This window comes from Sitophilus oryzae, unplaced genomic scaffold, assembly GCF_002938485.1.
Source record: "Sitophilus oryzae breed Bouriz unplaced genomic scaffold, Soryzae_2.0 scaffold_1297_pilon_pilon, whole genome shotgun sequence".
Lineage (NCBI taxonomy): Eukaryota > Metazoa > Arthropoda > Insecta > Coleoptera > Curculionidae > Sitophilus > Sitophilus oryzae.
In genome coordinates this window covers 12,382,105-12,405,738 of record NW_022145945.1, presented here as the reverse complement: position 1 = coordinate 12,405,738, position 23,634 = coordinate 12,382,105, and the positions used below count along the sequence as shown (strand labels likewise).

The following is a 23,634-nucleotide window of genomic DNA, read 5'->3' as shown; positions in this document are numbered from 1 at the left end:
GCTGCAGCGTGTATATGCATGGGCATTATATGTCCTTGTATTCTTTAGTCATTGACTTATATAACGCTCCTAGATATCTAGAGTAGCCCCATTTTGATTCCCTTGAGTGATCTTATCACTGCGGCTTTTACATTTGAAAGTTGAACAACTAATCATCATTGTAATAAAGTTTATACAAAGTTCACTACACACAAACTATTAAAAATCACTAAAATCGTCGCTGATGACCACCTGATGACTCATTCGTTACTTCCAAAAAAATGGCGTGTAACATCACAAATTCTGCTGCAGCGTGTATATGCCTGGGCATTATATGTCCTTGTATTCTTTAGTCATTGACTTATTTAACGCTCCTAGATATCTAGAGTAGCCCCATTTTGATTCCCTTGAGTGATCTTATTTCTGCGGCTTTTACATTTGAAAGTTGAACAACTAATCGCCATTGTAATAAAGTTTATACAAAGTTCACTACACACAAACTATTAAAAATCGCTAAAATCGTCGCTGATGACCACCTGATGACTCATTCGTTACTTCCAAAAAAATGGCATCCAACATCACAAATTCTGCTGCAGCGTGTATATGCATGGGCATTATATGTCCTTGTATTTTTTAGTCATTGACTTATTTAACGCTCCTAGATATGTAGAGTAGCGCCATTTTGATTCCCTTGAGTGATCTTATCACTGCGGCTTTTACATTTGAAAGTTGAACAACTAATCACCATTGTAATAAAGTTTATACAAAGTTCACTACACACAAACTATTAAAAATCGCTAAAATCGTCGCTGATGACCACCTGATGACTCATTCGTTACTTCCAAAAAAATGGCGTCTAACATCACAAATTCTGCTGCAGCGTGTATATGCATGGGCATTATATGTCCTTGTATTCTTTAGTCATTGACTTATTTAACGCTCCTAGATATCTAGAGTAGCCCCATTTTGATTCCCTTGAGTGATCTTATCACTGCGGCTTTTACATTTGAAAGTTGAACAACTAATCACCATTGTAATAAAGTTTATAGAAAGTTCACTACACACAAACTATTAAAAATCGCTAAAATCGTCGCTGATGACCACCTGATGACTCATTCGTTACTTCCAAAAAAATGGCGTCTAACATCACAAATTCTGCTGCAGCGTGTATATGCATGGGCATTATATGTCCTTCTATTCTTTAGTCATTGGCTTATTTAACGTTCCTAGATCTCTAGAGTAGCCCCATTTTGATTCCCTTGAGGAGCTCTAAATTTAAAAATAAAACAATATCATTTGCTTATCAGCAAACAATACTTATTTTTACGCCATTAATTTGCAAAAAAATGACAATAAGATATCTTAAACTCGATTTATTAAGTTATTATTTCGCATTTGCCCCACAGGGCTGACTCTCCGAAATTATCATAGCGATTTTTTTGAAATTGAGTAAGAAAATTATTTAAAATTTTTTATTAATCATTAAGCATTTTTAAATGTATGTCAGTGGTGTAAAAATACAGTGGTTCTCAAAATTTAAAAATTATTTTAAAATTTAAAAATCTTGAAGGTAAAAAACTCGGCTATTCTAGACTTACATAATATCCTTGTATATAAACAAGGATAATATGTATTTAAAACATTGGCGCCGGGAGGCACGTATACCCGCCCATACTTGATATTTTTTTATCGCAAAAACTCTGCGACTTTGGCTGATTTTGATGTTATTGCAAATTTTGTTGCAAATATTATTCCTAATCTTAAATTGAAAACCGCGTTTAGCTCGCTACCGTAATTTAAAATGTTTAACCCCACCCATACCCCCTTACCAACCCCCCACGATTTTTTTGCCGATCTAAAAATAGTAAAGAGAAAATATATATCTTCTATAAATATCTATATGTCTAAATATATACGGAGTATTATTTAACATATACATATACATATACAGAGTCTTATAACAAAATTTAACATTAAACATTAACAATGATGAGAATTTTAAGGTTAGTGATTGATAGTTTGTGACATAGTTTTGTTCCTTTGAAAAGGAATACTTACATAATAACGATTTATTTTCATCCAGGCATACAAAAGGTTAGAAATTGAACGTAATCGGAAAAGTAACATTTAATCAATACAAATTCGCAATTTTGAGGACGATTTAATTATTTACTAAATATTAGAAACGTATAGTTGGACGATTTCAAAATACTGTTAACCAGGAAATAACGAATAAATATGAAACAACATTAGAACATAGATTAAATCAATTTGTTTCTCATCTCGTTTTGGTTAGTCTCACAGAATGTGGCAAACGAATTTAAATATCGCCAAAAAAATTAATTTTATTATTTAATTTTTGGTTTGTTTTGTCGCTAGTGATAACGGCCCAAAAATATCTCTATATCACTCCGAATTACTTAACAAATCTCAAATCGACATTTCTTATAAACTGCAAATTTTTTCAGTGTAAAGAAAGTTAATTAATACATTTATAATGTATATTTATACCCAACAAAAATTTGCTGTTACTTCTATCAAGCAGAAAAATTAAATACATCTTTCATCTTTAAAAATAGTGGGTCTTTCTTATTATACCTTCTCGGGTCTCGGATCTGTGATTCTTCATGGTATCGAAAACCGGATTCTGCATTTGGTATTTTGCAAATTCCGATTGTGTAGCGCATTACAGACAAGGACGACCAGACGAGGCAGCTTTTGTGGAATTTCTTTCTTAATTTGCCAGCGTGAGTAAAATTCCGAAAACGTAACTGTATTTTATTCCTAAACAGTGACGAATAGTTCAATGAGATGTACTTTATATCGAGTGGATTCCGATATTCATAAATTGTATTACTAAGTTTTTGTTAATTTTATCAATCACTATAAATTATAATATACAGCTTCATTCAGAACCTCGCAATTAGTGGAATAAATTAGTGGTTTCAATTACACTTTATACTTTTTACACAATGTCTAAAAAACACAATTAAAATTAATAGAATATTCTAGCAACAGCTTGCAGTAGTCAGTTGTAGCCATAGAGAATGTCTAATATCTACCTTATAAAACAATAAAATTGATTCCCAACTAACAGATTTCCAACCACAATTTCTCTTGATGGATGATAATCAAAAGCCAAAATTACATTCATCGCAAATTTTGAAGTATAATTAGTGGAAAAGTTAAAGCTTCATTTAGAACCTCGCTATTAGTGGAATAAATTAGTGGTTTCAATTATCGTAGATGTTTATTGTAGACATGTTCAATTAGTAGAAAAAGTTATCAAACTTTTAACTTTTCCACTAATTATACTTCAAAATTTACGAGAAATGTCATTTTGGCCTTTCATTTTCTTCCGTCAACAGAAATGGTGGATAGAAATCAAAAGTTGATAGTTTTATAAGCTAAATATTAGGCTTTCTCTATGGATACAACTGCCTAACGCAACCAGTTGTTAGGATATTCTATTAATTTTAATTGTGTTATTTAAATATTGTAAATGATCCTAAACTAAAAAGTATAAAGTGTAATTAAAACCACTATCTTATTCCACTAATTGCGAGGTTCTGAGTGAAGTTTAAAAGTTTGATAACTTTTTCTACTAATTGAAAATGTCTACCACTAATTTTGATGTTCTGAATGCTTTCATTGAAATTAAAGGAACAAACTTTTGCGCTAATGGAAACCACTAAATTAGCCACTAATCGCAATTAGTGGAATAAATTAGTAGTTTCAATTACACTTTATACTTTTTAGTTTACGATCATTCACAATGTCTAAAAAACACAATTAAAATTAATAGAATATCCTAGCAACAGCGTGCGTTGGTCAGCTGTATCCATAGAAAAAGCCTAATATTTAGCTTATAAAACAATCAACTTTTTCTCTTGAGAGAAGATAATCAATGACCAAAATGTCATTTCCCGCAAATTTTGAAGTATAATTAGTGGAAAAGTTTGATAACTTTTTCTACTAATTGAAAATGTTAACCATTAATTTTGACGTTCTGAATGCTTACATTGAAATTAAAGGAACAAACTTCTACGCTAATTGAAACCACTAATTTATTCCACTAATTGCGAGGTTCTGAATAAAGCTTAAATGAAACTTAAAACCTCTTTAATTTATTAATCACAATATTATAATATACAACCACAACAATTTGACTATATATCTACCTTAAACTAAAAGGTATCTATTTTTTGTACTTATTTGTAATGTCAGAACAAAATCAGAACGTCAACAGTTTTCATAGACCATGTCTTTGTGCTAAATAACTAAAGAATTGTGCTAAATAAGTAAAGTTTTCTAGAAATAATTAGATTTAGAATTTTAAAATGTCAAAAAATATTTTTTTTATTATTTTTAGAGGGTGTTTCAAATTCCGCTCTCACCATTGGGATGTCGGAAATGGTAAGAGATACTACCCATAAACTGGTACTAAATAGAAGTAAATCCAATTTTTTGTTATTTTTCATGCCTCACAGCCTGACCATCAATATATGTATGGAAGTTATTATTGATAGCACAAAAGTTGTACGTTCGCCGCGAATAGAACTAGTCATATTATTGGATAACCAACTTAAACTTGAAAATCAAGTATCCAGCATTTTACAAAAAGCTTATTATAAATTAAAAGTACTTTACATGCATGCAAATATTTTATCTACTGACATTAAGTTAAAGCTCACTAATTCTTTGCTGCTGTCTATGACTCCTCTAGCGATGTTTTATCCTGCCCATCCATTACACAAAAAATAGACATAGCCTACAAAAGCTTAAAATTTAGTTTTAGCAAAAGAAAATTTGACCATGTCACACCTTTGTTAGAGGCGTCCAACTAGTTAACATTGGACGAACGATTGAGTGTTCACTTAGCTACTCATGTTTATAAGGTTCGTCATGGTCAACTTCCTAAATATTTATATGACAAATTAAAAACTTTCTAATCTCTTCAAATAATTTTCTGTGGCATTGCGCTTCATTACTTTGTGTTCGGTGCGAGTGGATTGAAGTACACCTAGGTATTTATATATATGTATAAATACCGACAACAATGACATGTGTCCATGTTGTTGATAGCTTCGATTATATTGCCGTCTTGTATCTCTTCCAAGCCTGATATTATTTGAGTTTTACATTTGTATAAGCCGAAGGCCATACGGATATCTTTAGAAAATAGTTCCACTCAATATCATCCATATAGTTTGGATATGAGAAGGGAATTTTAGTGAAAGTCCCAGTGCAGAACTAGCATTCTAAATAGGGGCTTCAGAGCTAAGCAAAACCACAGAGGGCTCCAATTGTCCCCCTGTAATATTCCTCTGCAAATCCGAATGGGGCCCGACATTTCATTGATTGGTCATTTTTAGTTTGGTTTCTCAAGTAGTCATTAAATGTTCCATCATTGATTAATTGCGGTGATATCTATATATCTGTATATTTCCAGAACTTTCACCATGAATGCGGTACCGAATCAAATGCCTCATAATAGTCTATATAAGCAGAATGTAAAGATCTTTGTTTATGTAGTGCCTATCCTATAATGGGAGAATCCACCAGTAACTGTTCTTTGCACCCGTGAGACTTCCTAATGCAACCTTTCTGTTTTGTTGTTCGGAAAATGTTTAATAAGCATTTGAATGGCATAATATAAAGTAGCGGTGTATGTGAGCATTCACCTGTAAATTAGTTGGTATGGTTCGAGATTAATGCCATTAGAACCGCAGTCGTCAAACCCAAAATCTGGCTTTGATATGTTCATGATACCTTTATAATCTGAAATGAAACCGATAGACAGTTAGATTCCTTTCTCAATCATCTTAATTCACGAAGTAACTCAATCAGATTCATGATTGAGAAAGAGAAAAACTTCTGCCAACCGGTAAGTTTAACTTTGTACTTCTGTCGTCAATTATAAGCCACCCGTATCTCTTACCGTTTCTTAGATTTTAAATGCGAAAGTCGAATTTAAAAAACCAGGTATTTTCCAGCATATTATCTTTTCTTAATACAGATATTATCTTTTATTAATTCTTTTTGCTACAGAATATAATTAAGTAACCTATTAAAAATAGAAACAGAATTACTACTCCGTTAAAACACCTTTAAAAAAATCCAGAAAAAAATCTGCTTTAAAACATCTCTCTTTAATACGAATAAAAAAAAATCATCTATTATTAAACAACCTTACCCTATTAAAAGTAGTTCATATTCAATGAAATGTATATATATTATACATTTTACTACATATAATGTATATGTAGTGCATAATTATGTAAGCGTCAAGCGACCTCAAGAACGACCTCGCAGTCTCGTAGTATACAGAGTGCTCCATCATTTTATTATTTAGCCCAGTCATAATTGTTGTCTATTTTATTGATTCGAAAGTTTTTCTCTCTCAATTTTCGAAGTAGTCTTGAAATCTGTTGAAATTATTTATTTTTGCGATAGATAGTCCATAGTAAGAACAATCTATTATTAAAACTGATTATTTTGGTCCCATTATTTTTACGTTATGTAAACTTACTTTTGTGAACAAAGAAATTGATAACTTCGGAAATCTCGCCTTTTATAGAAACCGGTCCATAATAGCTATTGATTTATATTAACCGGTCGTAATATTGTTCAGTTATTCCGGATTATACAGATAGTTTAATCCTAATACATCCATTATCCATTACTATGTTTCTTTATAACCAGAAGTAATGCAATATTGAAAATATTTTTGGTTGTTCGTATAAAACATTTAAGGCTTCTCGCGTAAATATTTACCTCAATATACCTCGCTTTATCAGTGGGAATTATTCTTGAAGACACTCTGTATACAATATAAATATTTTAAGATGTGTGTGTAATTATTCATTGTAATTATTTTCACCCATTTGTATTTTCTGGACATAAAACTATTAACGTAAATCATTAAATTTATAACAATCCATAATCACAAACATGTTAATTATACACCAGTGCCAGTACCTACTTCTCAATAACCAGGCTATGTCATAATATACCAGTAAAGCTAAATCTAAGGATGACTTTAGATGCTAAGCTCTGGCGGAAAACTCATATCAAAAAAAATAAACTAGATATTAAATTCAGTAGAATTTATTGGTTGTGAGGAATCTTCATCAATCGTTGTTATAAATACGAAATACCTACGTTACTTTTGTATAAAACAGATATTAAAATCATTATGATCTATCGTATACAATTTTGGTCAAAGCCATCTTAATGTAATACAGACATTTTTAATTGATGCTCCTTGGTACCCTACAAATAAGAAACTACGTGCGAATCTAGGAATTGAACTAGTATCAACATTAATCCAGAAGTTTGCTGTTAACCATGAACGCAAATTTCACCAATAGATATATGAACTGTGAGATATATAATTTTAGTTAGAACAGTCCTAATCAACACAAAAAGGCTCAAAGAAAGAAATCTAGTGATCTGTCATGTACAAGAAATCTGAAAAAAGAGTGTAAATCAATAGTGTATTGAGTTATAATTAATGAAACATCAGTCGATACTCGATACTAATTATATAAATAAATAGCTGTAGTAAATCTGGTTAGATTAAGATTACTTATTGTAGTAATCTTAATAATGTAGTCCTTAAGGGTAAATTGTATTTTTTGTCTGTCACTTTTATATCCGGGGGACATACAGACACAAAAAATACAGTATAATGTTCTCTAAGCTATCAATATACGTATTTTTATAATAATAACGATATCACTCATCTACCTGTTGAGAGGTTTTTTGACCCCAAAATTCTCTTAATACTACAAATAGGTAATCAATTATGATATCCTATTATTATTTAGAAATAATGAGATCCGTATTAATGAATAGGCTGAGATTATCTTTAGTCCAGTAAATAAGGACATGAAAAAAAAAAAAAGAACCCAAGCAAAGAATATTATAGTTGAATTATCTTTGACCCAAGTCTCGGTGTAATTTGTCGACCTTAACTTCTTTTGTTTACGACACTTTCCGCAAATCCGAAAAAAGCGGACCAAGCCACTCATGAATAGTTGTTTTTTATTAAAATGTGATTAAACAAATACTTCAAACTTTCTGAGTTACTTAAAGAGATTCTAAGAACAACTGTTAAACAAATGTTGACAAATAAGCTATTATTAGTGAAAATATGAATAAGTTTGTAAAAATCTGACAATTTTTGGGCCAGGAATGTGTGCTCGTTTTTTTATTATCATAAAACATGACAAAAGTCACACAAGTTACAAAATGTGATAGCTATTGATTCTACCTTTTAAATGAACTATCAATCATCAAAAAATATTAAATTTTATACCATCAAGAAATATATATTTCTTTTTAATTTAGCAGTTTTAGTTACAAAATGTGATAGCTCTTGATTCTACCTTTTAAATGAGGTTTGAATCATCAAAAAATACTAAATTTTAGCCGAGTTATTAAACAATTTGTCATATCAATCAACGATCCTTAGCCCGCGGTTACATTGGACGCGGGTCCGTGAGCTCTGTCACGTTGGAACCCGCTTTATAGTAAACTTTTCGATTTTTGGCTTATTATCAACTACAAACGATGCAATTGATTGTAGTAAATTCAATTTTTTTGTAGTACTAATAATTAGCCAGAAAAAGTAAACAATTGTGCGCTATGTAATAAAGAATAAAAATATTGTTTTAACAAAAAATGTCTAAAAATCTTCAAAATCGTTTGTAGTGTTATGTAGTAGCAAAAAAACTCAACGAAAGTTTCTTGAAATTAGAAAATTATAGTAAAATTTGGAAATTAACATAGTTTGACATAATGTCTTTAGTTGTATACAAACTACAAACGATGCAATTGATTGTAGTAAATTCAATTTTTTTGTAGTACTAATAATTAGCCAGAAAAAGTAAACAATTGTGCGCAATGTAATAAAGAATAAAAATATTGTTTTAACAAATGTCTAAAAATCTTCAAAATCGTTTGTAGTTTTATGTAGCAGCAAAAAAACTAAACGAATGTTTCTTGGAATTAGAGAATTATAGTAAAATTTGGAAATTAACATAGTTTGACATAATGTCTTTAGTTGTATACAAACTACAAACGATGCAATTGATTGTAGTAAATTCGATTTTTTTGTAGTTCTAATAATTAGCCAGAAAAAGTAAACAATTGTGCGCAATGTAATAAAGAATAAAAATATTGTTTTAACAAACGTCTAAAAATCTTCAAAATCGTTTGTAGTTTTATGTAGTAGCAAAAAACTCAACGAAAGTTTCTTGAAATTAGAGAATTATAGTAAAATTTGGAAATTAACATAGTTTGACATAATGTCTTTAGTTGTATACAAACTACAAACGATGCAATTGATTGTAGTAAATTCAATTTTTTTGTAGTACTAATAATTAGCCAGAAAAAGTAAACAATTGTGCGCAATGTAATAAAGAATAAAAATATTGTTTTAACAAATGTCTAAAAATCTTCAAAATCGTTTGTAGTTTTATGTAGCAACAAAAAAACTAAACGAATGTTTCTTGGAATTAGAGAATTATAGTAAAATTTGGAAATTAACATAGTTTGACATAATGTCTTTAGTGGTATACAAACTACAAACGATGCAATTGATTGTAGTAAATTCGATTTTTTTGTAGTTCTAATAATTAGCCAGAAAAAGTAAACAATTGTGCGCAATGTAATAAAGAATAAAAATATTGTTTTAACAAATGTCTAAAAATCTTCAAAATCGTTTGTAGTTTTATGTAGTAGCAAAAAAACTCAACGAAAGTTTCTTGGAATTAGGGAATTATAAAAAACTCAACGAAAGTTTCTTGGAATTAGAGAATTATAGTAAAATTTGGAAATTAACATAGTTTAACTTAATGTCTTTAGTTGTATACAAACTACAAACGATGTAATTGATTGTAGTAAATTCGATTTTTTTGTAGTACTAATAATTAGCCAGAAAAAGTAAACAATTGTGCGCAATGTAATAAAGAATAAAAATATTGTTTTAACAAATGTCTAAAAATCTTCAAAATCGTTTGTAGTTTTATGTAGTAGCAAAAAAACTAAACGAAAGTTTCTTGAAATTAGAGAATTATAGTAAAATTTAGAAATTAACATAGTTTGACATAATGTCTTTAGTTGTATACAAACTACAAACGATGCAGTTGATTGTAGTAAATTCAATTTTTTTGTAGTACTATAATTAACCAGAAAAAGTAAACAATTGTGCGCAATGTAATAAAGAGAAAAAATATTGTTTTAACAAAGGTCTAAAAACCTTCAAAATCATTTTTAGTTTTATGTAGTAGCAAAAAAATTCAATAAAAGATCCTTGGAATTAGTGAATTATAGTAAAATATGAAAATTAACATAGTTTGACATAATGTCTTTAGTTGTATACAAACTACAAACGATGCAATTGATTGTAGTAAATTGAATTTTTTCGTAGTACTAATAATTAGCCAGAAAAAGTAAACAATTGTGCGCAATGTAATAAAGAATAAAAATATTGTTTTAAAAAATGTCTAAAAATCTTCAAAATCGTTTTTAGTTTTATGTAGTAGCAAAAAAACTCAACGAAAGTTTCTTGGAATTAGAGAATTATAGTAAAATTTGGAAATTAACATAGTTTGACATAATGTCTTTAGTTGTATACAAACTACAAACGATGCAATTGATTGTAGTAAATTCGATTTTTTTGTAGTACTAATAATTAGCCAGAAAAAGTAAACAATTGTGCGCAATGTAATAAAGAATAAAAATATTGTTTTAACATATGTCTAAAAATCTTCAAAATCGTTTGTAGTTTTATGTAGTAGCAAAAAAACTCAACGAAAGTTTCTTGAAATTAGAGAATTATAGTAAAATTTGGAAATTAACATAGTTTGATATAATGTCTTTAGTTGTATACAAACTACAAACGATGCAATTGATTGTAGTAAATTCAATTTTTTTGTAGTACTAATAATTAGCCAAAAAAAGTAAACAATTGTGCGCAATGTAATAAAGAATAAAAATATTGTTTTAACAAATGTCTAAAAATCTTCAAAATCGTTTGTAGTGTTATGTAGTAGCAAAAAAACTCAACGAAAGTTTCTTGAAATTAGAGAATTATAGTAAAATTTGGAAATTAACATAGTTTGACATAATGTCTTTAGTTGTATACAAACTACAAACGATGCAATTGATTGTAGTAAATTCAATTTTTTTGTAGTACTAATAATTAGCCAGAAAAAGTAAACAATTGTGCGCAATGTAATAAAGAGAAAAAATATTGTTTTAACAAAGGTCTAAAAACCTTCAAATCGTTTGTAGTTTGGGTACAACTAAAGACATTATGTCAAACTATGTTAATTTTCAAATTTTACTATAATTCACTAATTCCAAGAATCTTTTATTCAATTTTTTGCTACTACATAAAACTAAAAACGATTTTGAAGGTTTTTAGACCTTTGTTAAAACAATATTTTTTCTCTTTATTACATTGCGCACAATTGTTTACTTTTTCTGGCTAATTATTAGTACTACAAAAAAATTGAATTTACTAAAATCAATTGCATCGTTTGTAGTTTGTGTACAACTAAAGACATTATGTCAAACTATGTTAATTTTCAAATTTTACTACAGTTCACTAATTCCAAGAATCTTCTATTGAATTTTTTTGCTACTACATAAAACTACAAACGATTTTGAAGGTTTTTAGACATTTGTTAAAACAATATTTTTTCTCTTTATTACATTGCGCTCAATTGTTTATTTTTTCTGGCTAATTATTAGTACTACAAAAAAATTGAATTTACTACAATCAATTGCATCGTTTGTAGTTTGGGTACAACTAAAGACATTATGTCAAACTATGTTAATTTTCAAATTTTACTATAATTCACTAATTCCAAGAATCTTTTATTCAATTTTTTTGCTACTACATAAAATTACAAACGATTTTGAAGGTTTTTAGACCTTTGTTAAAATAATATTTTTTCTCTTTATTACATTGCGCACAATTGTTTACTTTTTCTGGCTAATTATTAGTACTACAAAAAAATTGAATTTACTACAATCAATTGCATCGTTTGTAGTTTGGGTACAACTAAAGACATTATGTCAAACTATGTTAATTTTCATATTTTACTATAATTCACTAATTCCAAGGATATTTTATTGAATTTTTTTGCTACTACATAAAACTACAAACGATTTTGAAGGTTTTTAGACCTTTGTTAAAACAATATTTTTTCTCTTTATTACATTGCGCACAATTGTTTACTTTTTCTGGCTAATTATTAGTACTGCAAAAAAATTGAATTTACTAAAATCAATTGCATCGTTTGTAGTTTGTGTAAATTCAATATTTTTTCTCTTTATTACATTGCGAACAATTGTTTACTTCTTCTGGCTAATTATTAGTACTACAAAAAAATTGAATTTACTACAATCAATTGCATCGTCTGTAATTAATAATAAGCCAAAAATCGAACACTTTACTTGAAAACCGGTTCCAACGTGAGTGAGCTTGGTCCGTGCGTTTTTTTATACGTGCGAGCTCTGACAGAATTTACTCGCACGACTATTTTTAGTGGTTACATTAGATGTGCGCAGGGCCGGCGGAAGGGCCGGGCGTCCCGGGCAGCCGCCCGGGGCGCCGGATACGAAGGGCGCCACGACAGCAACTAAAATATTTAAAAACAGTAATCTAAACAAATAGTAACGAATATTTATTTCAATAATTAATCTGTACTGTCAATTTCCACATTAACACATTAGCTGACTAAACTTATCACAATATCTGACTAAACATTATAAACAGTATACTATATCCCAGATGTATGATGTATCCTATTATAATTTACTCATACTGAAATTATGCTCAAAAAATCTTTAGAACGAAAGCTTTGGGATAGTTTTAATTTCTTCAATTCTATATATTTTTTGAGTGCTCTATCCGAAACTGGGATTTGCGAATTCATTTTCGTGGAAGAATATTAAACAAAATTAAATAAAAAAATATAAATCGAATTTGTTCGTGGCATTTTTATAACTCAAAAGCTAACAACTTTTTGTAAATAATCCTTCTTTCTATAATTCTCGTTTTTACAAATTTCTAAACAACCTGTTTTGGGTCAAGAGCCAGCAAAATTAACAGTTTTAGACTGACCGCTCAAAATTGCACTTTTTCTACTATCCACACCCTTTATTTGTTATTAATGGCTGATATGCCCTAAAGTTATATGCGGCGAATATTCATTCGCAAGAAGCTGAAGAGGATCCCGATATCCTTATTATCAAAAAAAAACTTATAAATTTGCCTCATTAATTAAATTAATTTATTAATAGTAGTGGGAAATATATCAATCTTCTGGTGGTTTTGATTGTTCCGGATTGAATATCTTCTTCTTTCTCAGCCTGGTTCCATCCAGTGTTGGATATAGGCCTCTTCTAGGTTTTTCCATGCTTCGCGATCTCTAGCCAATCTTATCCATTGTCTTCCCGCCACTGCCCTGACGTCATCGACCCATCTCTTTTTTGGTCGGCCCACACTTCTTGTTGTTCCCCTAGGTCTCCATAGGATTACTTTTGGGGCCATCGGTCTGGATCCTGTCTTGCCACATGTCCTATCCATTGCCACTTCAGACTTGCCACTCTTTTAACGACATCTATTAATTTTGTTTTTGACGTATGTGGGTATTCCGTATTTTTTCCCTAATGGTGACTCCCAACATGATTCTTTCCATGGCTCTTTGTGCTACTCGTAGTTGTTCTGCTGTTTTTCGAGTAATTGCCATAGTCTCTAAGCCATACGTAAACACAGGTAGAATGCAGCTGTCGTAAGCCTTTTTCTTTAGGTTCATGGGCACCTTTTTATCCTTGAAAATATCGCTCATATTTCCAAATGCTACCCATGCCAAATGGATCCTGCGTTTGATCTCCGTATTTTGGTTTTCCTTGCCCAGCTTGATTTTATGACCTAAATATATATAATGGTCTACGTTTTCAATAATAACGTTGTCCACGGTAATGTTATGGATATTGTTGCTCATTATCTTGGTCTTCTTCAAGTTCATTTTAAGGCCAATTTTCTGGGATTGATCATTTAGCTCATTTAACATGGTGTTTAGTTCTTGAATGTCGGTGCTCAGCAAGACAATATCGTCTGCGAACCTCAGATGGCTAAGGTGTACCCCTTCGATGTTTAGACCTCTATTTTCCCATTCTAATTTCTTGAAGACATTTTCCAGTGCCAGTGTAAATAACTTGGGAGAGATGGTATCTCCTTGTCTCACGCCCTTGCCGAGTAGTATTTTTTCTGTTTTGAGGTCATCATCTAATTTAACTTGGAAGGTTGCGCTATCATATATAATATATGAATATAATATATAGTAATACACTGAAAATGGTAGCAAAATCGTAGAATTTTCTCACACAAAGAAAAATTTCTCACAAAGAAATGAATTGGCTGATCCTCATTTTGCAGCCGACAAAACTGTCTGATCATAATACTGATTCTGCACTAAATATGTAATTGTTTGTGAAAAAGAAAGGAACATTTTCTTAAATTCTTAATAATAAAATATAATAAAACTAATGCAACTGCTTGCAATTAAATACTGTTATGTTTTCGAAGATCACTTATACCAGAACGAGACTGCCGAAGTTGGAATTCTATTTCTTCTATATACCGAGTGCGTCTCAGAAGTTTCTCCCCCTATAATTTGTTTATTTTTAACACAGCCCTGGCACTATAGATTAAAATTTAAAATACGATTTTTTAAGCAAAAATGTTAAAAGTTGACATATGATGTGCCATTCTACTCAGAATGTCATTTTCTTTTGGAATAAAGTAGAAATATACCGAGGGTGCATATAAAAATCAAAAGTAGTCATTTCCGGTCAAACAGGAAGTGACTAAAAACCATTGAATACGTCAATCAAACCTAATATATGTCATATACTAACATACCAAAACTCGTTCTTTTATCTAAAAAAATAAAAAAATTATAAGAGTGAGTCACTTTCGAGACCGGTGTAGAAAAAACAACAATCGCAGACTAAGATTGAACGAAGAGAAGAATTTTGAAGTATATTTAAGTGAAAATTTATTGTTAAAGTAGCATAAATATGCTTAATTTGTGGTTAAAGTATAGGACTGAAGGAAAAAGAGAGTTATAATAACTGTTAAGGAGGGGGGGGGGGCGCCAGATGGGGTACTCGCCCGGTCTCAATATTTTCCTTCCGCCGGTCCTGGATGCGCGTTCATAGTGTCCTGTGTGTCGAGTTTGTCACAACAAGCGCAACTACTTTGATGCTGTGTGAGAATATAACGTTAAAATAACTACTCATGAAAAGAAGAAAATGTACGGTAAATGATTTATATGCAAGAAGCGAAGAATAAAATGAATATGTAAAACATTTCGTGAATTAAGACAGCAACCGGTCAATTTTTTTAAATATTTTAGAATTTCTCCATCAACCTTAATATATCCTAAATAAAATTAAACCTGGTATTCAGAAATATTCAAATTTTTCGGGAATGTATTGGGATCAGAGAAGAAAAATTCGAACGCTCGGACGTGCACGTATTAAAAAAACAAACCGGTTTGTTTTTATCCGACCAACGGAAATATACGTACGTACACGGACGCGCAAACTCCGATGCAATATAACCGCCTACGTAAATAGCATTTGTTTGTTTTTTGCTGCGGGTACGTTCGTGCACGTACGACCAAAAAAACGCACGGACACGCACCCAATGTAACCAAGGGCGGTGCGAGCGACGCGTATTTATCAACGTTTTCTTACGAAGTAGTCCTAGGTAAGAGATGCGCGCGACTGAAGCGGCATCGAAGGTGATTCAAATATGTCGCACGCGTCCCCCGCTCGCTTTTAAGTCTGTTCTCAGAAGAATCCCTGACCAGTCAGTTTTCCTGACCCTGATTGTTAGTCTGGTTTTACGCATTTTAACCAATGAGAAACGTGCTGCCTAGTCAGGTATTCTTCTGAGAACAGACCTTTTGTCGCCCACGTAGGCCGAAGCGTTATAAAATCTATCTTTGGAGCGTTAAGACTTCAAGAGAAAATTCAGGAATCTTCGGAATATCTCGAAAACTAAATAATTCCACGTAAGAAATGATATGGACCAATTTTTGAGCTAATTACCTCAGCTTCATTTTTTATTCTATGAAAATTTTTGTAAATTGTATATTTTGGCAGATATTTGCCAAAAACTATAGTGGCCGAACACGGTGTAGTTTTTCCCTAAAACTACTCTCCAAAAGGTACACAATCCGCCTGAAAAGTTCCGGTCAACGAATTAAGCAGTACTCCCATTGAATCGGATCGGATCGGATCGGATCGGAACAGTCCTATCGGAATGATTTGAAATACGTAAAAATAGATTGACATCCGCGCACTGCTTCAGTACCGCTCGGCAACGTCTATCGGTTGGCTTCGGAATCAGTCTGTTTTGGTAGAGAGGGCAAAAAATTCCGAAGGTCCGATCAGTTTTCTCGTTGTGTTTTATGTAAACAGTGTAGTTTACTTGATGTTTTTGTTTGTCGGTAAATTAAAATAAATATACTTCAGTGTTACTGCTAAACGTCCTTCAATAGAAATTGCTTCTCGAAAATTAGTATCTTGTCGTTTTAAAGGTAATATCTTAACTAATTCAAAAATTTTCTTGCGACAGTCTAAAATATTTGAAAAATTTCTGGTCATCTCTTAATAAATCAGGAAACAAGTTCACAAACTCTCCAAATACATCTCGTTTGAGGTTAATTTCGTGGACACAAAATCTCCTATTTTGTTTCTCTATCTCAAGGCATGCCAACACGAAGATGTATTGTTTATAAAATTCTAATCCGAACTAAAATAAACTACACGCCACAAAAATTATATTTCGACTGATAAACTGAAGCATACCGATTTGGTGAGCGGGTGTTGGACGTTTTCGGACTGAGCGATGCCGTGCCGGTCCGATCCGATTCAATGGGCGCCCTGCTTTAGGCCGGGGTTTCAAACTTTATTTACTACTTCTTGTTTTGAAAAATTTATTGTCGAATTTGCTTTATGGGATTAAATAATACTTGTGGCAGGTCTCGTCCAAACAACCAAACTGGATGGTTCATCCAAGCGTGAATATTCATCAAGTGCGATTAATAAGTTGATGTTTATGTTGGCATAACCAAACTTAATAGTTCACTGAAACAATCATTGTCCATTTGCAAATAATTGCGGTAATCTTCAGAGTTTTTTCAGCAAATTACATGACTAAATTTGAATCTTGGATTAGCAGATTTTAACAGACATTTTAGTCCATAACTTTAGTTTTATTGTATTATAATAATAGGTAACGACAATGCAGGACTAAAACCAAGTTATTTTTAATTATATATGTACCAATTTTTTTTTGTTGTCCCGAATGTTAACCAAGTTGGACATGCTTAAGCAGCTTCAATTTTTATATCAGCTAACTTTTTGCAAAATAAAATGTTCGAGCTAATATTATTTAAAGTCATTAAATGAATATTTCGGTCAATACCTTTTTAAACTAGTTAGAAACAAATTGGTTTACTTAGTATATATACTTACTTCATATCCTTAATCCACACCATAAATGTCACATTTGCGCTAAAAACTATTAATCTAAACATCAACAAAATTAATAAAAAAATGTAGAACGTAAACATACTATTTTCAGATAAAATCTCAAAAAAACTATGTCATCAAAGTGTAAACAAATAATTAAAGTCCAAATTAGCGTTTCTTTATCTTATCAGACGTACCTGTAAATTGCAATAAAAATGTATTTACTACAGGGCCGATCAGAAAATACATCTATGTACTCTCAGTTGAGTAATAGCACAATACCCTTGCCCAACAGATACCCTATAAAACAAAGGTATCGAATATATTGAAACCAGATGTACACAGAAACATTCTAGGTTGCATCATATTTTTATTAAAAAAGTTTATAAATAATATAGATATATTATACAAGGTGTTTCAAAAGACATGTGCCATCTATCGTGGGGAGATCGCTCACGTAAAAATAAGATTTATTTTTCATATCAACGTAGGTCAGATTCTGCTTTGTTTCGTAGCTACAGGGTGTTAAAGTCTTAATAATGTGGTGTAATATAATTTTCTTCCAAGTGCTTTTAGTAATTCGAATGAAATTTTGAGGGTAAAAGTTACTATAGGCGCTACATATTTTAATGCTAAAAAAGTGTCGAGAAATTCGTCAGGGACGTGCATATGGGTGATCACTGAAATATTTAAAAAAAACAATGTGCACCACTGATTTTTTCTTTTGATATCAAAATTGGGTAGACCGTTTAATGCCAATTATAAGTTATCTCAGCATTATCTCTATTTTGTCGAATTTGGTCTCCTTGATGAGATAAACGCAATTTTATTAATCCACAATTAATAAAATAATAATAAAAATAAAATTAATAAATTATATATTTTACCTAATTTATTATTAAATATTATTTACTATTAGTTAGCAATTTCAAATAAAAAAATAATGATATTTAAGATAATTACAAAAAGTCTAATTTTAAAAAAGTTTTAACATCCTGTAACTCTAAAACTATGCATTTCCATACCCATGTTTATAGAAACTTTTTTTCATATTTTTTTATGAGGAATCAATGGGTAGTTAACAATAAGTATTTATCGATATATTTAATTTACCAAACCAAACCAAACTTATTTACAATTTCAATTACGAAATCCATATTTGTCACTGTAATTATTAAATTAAAATACATGTTGGAAAAGCTCAATGTATATTTACTTTCTTAACTCGCATTATTAATAAGTAAACATCACTTAGAAGAGTTCGTAGACAGTATACATATAAATATATATACGAGGCGGAATCAAGCTTAAATCAGAATTTTATATCTTAACAATGTATATTTACTAAAACATAAAAAGTACTAATGAAAGTTTTATTCATAGACATGTACCGGGTGGCCAACTAAGAATGGACGCTGGCTGTATCTCAGAAACTTTTTATCGTAACCTTGGGAAAAAAACTGTTATAAGTAAATCACTGGAAATTATTTCCAAGTTCGAAAAATGTCGCTAGTGGGCGCATCTGTGATGGCCAACCAGAAAAGAGGATTTTTCTCAAAAATATGCAGGTGAAGAGGTATTTTAAATATTGCTATTGTAACCAATGGGTAATTTGTATTTTTATTTATTAGTTTGCTCTATCTTATAAAATAAAGTGGTGGGGGAAGGTTAACTCTGGTTTAGGTTAACCGATTTAAACAAACTAGGGCTCGTTTAAAAGAGCTTTTCTCCCTTAATGATATCCAGTAAAAATTTTGCGTCCATATATGTTTGCATGGTAACCAGAGGGCGCTGTGTGGCATCATAACATATACTCCGCTTTTGCATAAAAAAATTAAATAGCAGGTTATACAGGGTGTCCCAGAAATAAGTGCAAGTATTTTAAGAGGTGGTAGATCTCGATAAAAGAAACATATTTTCTATTTATCGTTTTTCAAATAAGTCCAAAATAACGGAGATATTTTACTTTGAAAATTTCCAAAAAAATTATTTTTTGCTCAAATTTTGAAAACCACTGGATCTTTTCTGGATTTTCTTTCTTGTAAATTTAATCTACTACCTAGTTGTCATATTATCAAGAAATTATGTTTTTTAACTAAAAACTAAAAACATTTCCAAAAAATTTATCAAAAAATTCCGAATTTTCAAATTTTTTTTTTGCGAAAAAAACCCATAGACGTGTTCCTGGGGTTGAACTATACTACCAGTTAAAATACTTGCACTTATTTCTGGGACACCTTGTATATCTTTTTAGACTGTTAAATAGAGCACAAACTTTCCAAAATATCAGCGCAAACTGCAGCGTTCTATTTTCTCTCTAACAGGAGATATTAACAGAACAAATCATGTTAGGATACCGCCTAGAATTATAAGGTGTAAAGATTAGAGATGAAACGGATATCCATCAACTATCCGGTATCCGGCCTATCCGGCCTAAATTGAGTATCCGGCCGGATACCGGATATTCAAAAAGTCACATAAATAACAAAAAATAATGTAATTACAGTTTAAATTGCTTTTATTTAAAGCTGAAAATAACTAAAACTTCAAAAAATCTGAAAATATTCATTATTCACTTTAAAAAATTTGAAAAATACAAAAATGAAAACGTCATATAGTGACATAAATAACTAATAATAAATAAGTAATAATAACTAATAGGTAACTAAAAATAAATAAAAAAAAATACTGAAAACAATTTTTTTTGTTTTGTTTTTCTTTTATCCATGGGAATTTATTAATTAGAAAATTAATAGTCAAAATTAATAAGTGGCAAATTATGGCGAATAATAGTTGTCGGTAGTAGGCGATTTCGCTTGTTGTCGTAAACCAAACCAGCTTCGGAAAACAACCTCTTACTAAAAACACTGCTGGAAGGAGATGAAAGGTATATTTTCGCAAATTTCGTCAAATTGGGTTAGTGGTTTGCGTTATTCGACAACCAACTGTTAGAGTCCCGGCTGTGATCAATTCGAACTGTTTTCAAGTAGTAGTCGATCAGGCTTGCAATTGAGTTTTTCTCTTGATCGCGACATTGTCTAATATTTTCATCAGCAATTTCACTGAAACAATCGCGATGGCCGGATATCCGACTGCCGGATATTCGGCTATCCGGCCTCTCAGCTCACCGAATATCCGGTATTCGGTATCCGGCCAAACAACTATCCGTTTCATCACTAATAAAGATTATAGTAGTAGGCTAGGAAACAAAGAAAAAAATATCAGTTTAACTATACCTGTTTTTCAATTTTTAAAACAGCAAGCGAATTGACATGGGAATAATTATTTCCTCTAAGTAGCCAATCTTTGGTCCAGTTACTTCTATTAACTAACTGTTATATTTTTGTTATTTTATTTATTGCACAAGCTAACAAAATGCAAGACAGAACTGTATCTCGGGAGACCATTTGCACTTAAAGAAGGGAAACGAGAAAATGTGCTGAATCTTGCATGAGAAAATGTGCTGAAGTGAGTGCGTTAGTCATTGTCCATCAATGTACATAAAGCTGCCCCTATCCCGAATATTCTTCCACTAGTAGCCCTTCTCAGCAATTATTTTTAGCTGCATTCGCAAAGTATCCCTGTATGATAAAAAAAACGAAGAAAAGAAAATCGGCATAGTTTGGACATATTTTCAGGAACAATACCATAAACAAATACCATACTACACCTTATAATCAAAGATAAAATTGAAGGGAAGCGAAGTCCAAGATAGATGTCTTAGATGAGAAACATAAGAGATTGGACAGGAATGAGTGTTTGAACACCCGTTAGCAGAATGGCAGAAAGACGAGAAAAATTCGCTGTGGTAATCACTATACTCTATGCTGAGAAGATGCCTCTTCTCAGCGTAGAGTAGAAGAATATAAAATACAGTTTCTGTTTTACTACCCCTGCAGCCGTACATATAAAAATAGATTAACACAACTGTGGTTACGATCTAGACATTGATTTGTTTTGTCCAGCATTCTTTCATGCTAAAGAACGTTGGACCTACAAGAAGTTTTGCCATTGTGACCTGCATTGTGACAATTTCAGGTGCATACGCAAAACTTTTTTGAAACAACTCCTCACACGTATGCCGTCATGTTGGAACCACTTCTTCAATTTTGACATACATTTTTATTGTTAAAAACATTTTTACTGTTAAAATCCAGTTTATTTTTGATCCAACCCTCGTAGCTATCTTAACCAAGTACAGGTTTGATTAGTAACTTCACACTGTGTAAGTTGCAACTCAAATATACTTAAGACCGATTAGCAGTTTCGAAATGCTTGAACTGCATAGATACCAGAGAGCTTCTTGCTATGGTAAAATGGATCTTTATTTACTGATAAGATGCCGAGGAGTTAACAGTCTTAAAACATGGCCTTATCAGCGATGAAGCTAAAGTATGCGTTGGTGCGACGGAATAGTGAGGATTTAAGTGACAAAAAGACAGATGTAAGTACATCTAATCCATTCTAAGCTTTTTTAAGAATTTACTTAAGTATCATATAAAATTATCTGTTAAAATGTGTTTTGGTTTGGTAATCTTCCAGATTAAGTTATTGCATTTTGTTCTAAGTAAAGAAACCTTTAAGGAATAATTATCAACAAGGGTGTTATAAAGTTAATATTTGTTTGTTTTTGTTGATATTGGCCAACTTTCGTACATTTCAGCGGTAGACTTAAAATTTTAAGTCTATGATTTCAGCAAATATTTTAATACAAATGGTGTGTTTTTTATTTTATTTTTCTATTTTGTGTTATTGTTTTGCTAATAGAACAAAATAGTAATACAAAACAGTTTTCTAAGCATTTTAATTTTTTTGTAATATACCTACCTAAACATTAATGTACACTCAGGGTGCATCCACACCATCCTAGAAAAAGCGGAACAACGTATCGGCGTAACGACCTCGAATCAATTCCCAGCAATTCCATTGGCTGAAATTTTTCGAAAATTCATCTGTCAAAACTTTCAGCCAATAGAATTGCTGGAAATCGATACAGGGTCGTTACGTCGATACGCTGTTCCGCTTTTTCTAGGATAGTATGGATGTACCCTCAGATGCAAAAAAACCGCAGCAAAAATTATTTTCGTCATATTTAAAGGGTTGTTTTATTTTTTTTATTGTTAGGCCTATTTTTAAGATTTTTTAGCAAACTATATAAATATATCAACTTTTATTCTCTTAACTCAGTTTTTTTATAAATATTTAGTATTTGGCTTATATTATACAGGGTTAATCAAAGGGTTGTTTTTACCCTATGTTTAACCCTATATTCTGTGCAATAATTTTATCGTAAAATTTTTCTGAAACATTATTTTTCGATTAGAACCATGTCTTCTAACAGCGTTTTCAGATGGAGTGGCGCGCCCACGACGCACCGTCCGTCGTGTTTTTTCAAGATAGCCGTCGGACGAAATCATCCGGACGGAGCATACGCACCCATGTGAAATTGTTCATATAAACTCATGGTACTTGCTCGAAGTCGCGGACGGTCCATTGCGGACGCTCCGCTCCATCTAAAAGCGCTGGAAATACAGACTATTTTTGCGTGTTTTAATCGATTTTCAGTTTTGATACGTACAGGGTGGCGCCTCTCATACGCCGGAAGCTCCAAGGAGAACGGTAGTTTATATCAAAATGAAATTTTGGCAGCATATGTAGGTCAACTGACAGCATTTTATAAAAATATATAGAATTATACAGGGTGTCCCCAAATGAAGTTACACATCAAAGTTGTGTTTTTTCTTATGGAACACCCTAGATATTAATTGATTTTCGGATTCTAGGAAAAAAATAAAGGTGAGTTTTATTAAAGAAGCATATACCTAAAATCTAAGAATTTTGACATATTTCACATGTTGTGAAAATGAAGAGTAAATTTTAAATTTCGAAACAGCTACCTAAATTTTAGTTGGCCTGTACAGCCTGATATTTAATTACAGTAACCATTGTATGTTAAACCAAATCGAAATTTGAACCGAAAATTTACAGGGTGAGACAAAATCAATATGGAACATAAGTCACATTTAAAAACAAATTACTCCTTTATTTTAAATGGAACACCCAGTATATTTTTCCGGTGTTCAA

General features: G+C 31.3%; 1 protein-coding gene across 4 annotated transcripts in view; it reads left to right on the top strand.

Annotated features, from left to right (window-relative positions):
• The window catches only part of LOC115874808 (phospholipid phosphatase homolog 1.2 homolog), a 113,645-nt gene that overhangs the window by 51,456 nt on the left and 38,555 nt on the right, over nucleotides 1-23,634 (top strand). The window contains exon 1 of one of the 4 annotated variants that reach the window (XM_030890104.1): nucleotides 18,976-19,118. The exons of 2 other annotated variants lie outside the window; for them this stretch is intronic. In XM_030890104.1, coding sequence (XP_030745964.1) covers nucleotides 19,113-19,118 — 6 coding nt within the window. In that variant the 5' untranslated portion in view covers nucleotides 18,976-19,112. Of the gene's footprint in view, nucleotides 1-18,975; nucleotides 19,119-21,901; nucleotides 21,995-23,634 lie in introns of those variants that run through there. One more of the 4 variants, XM_030890100.1, reaches the window with a different exon arrangement.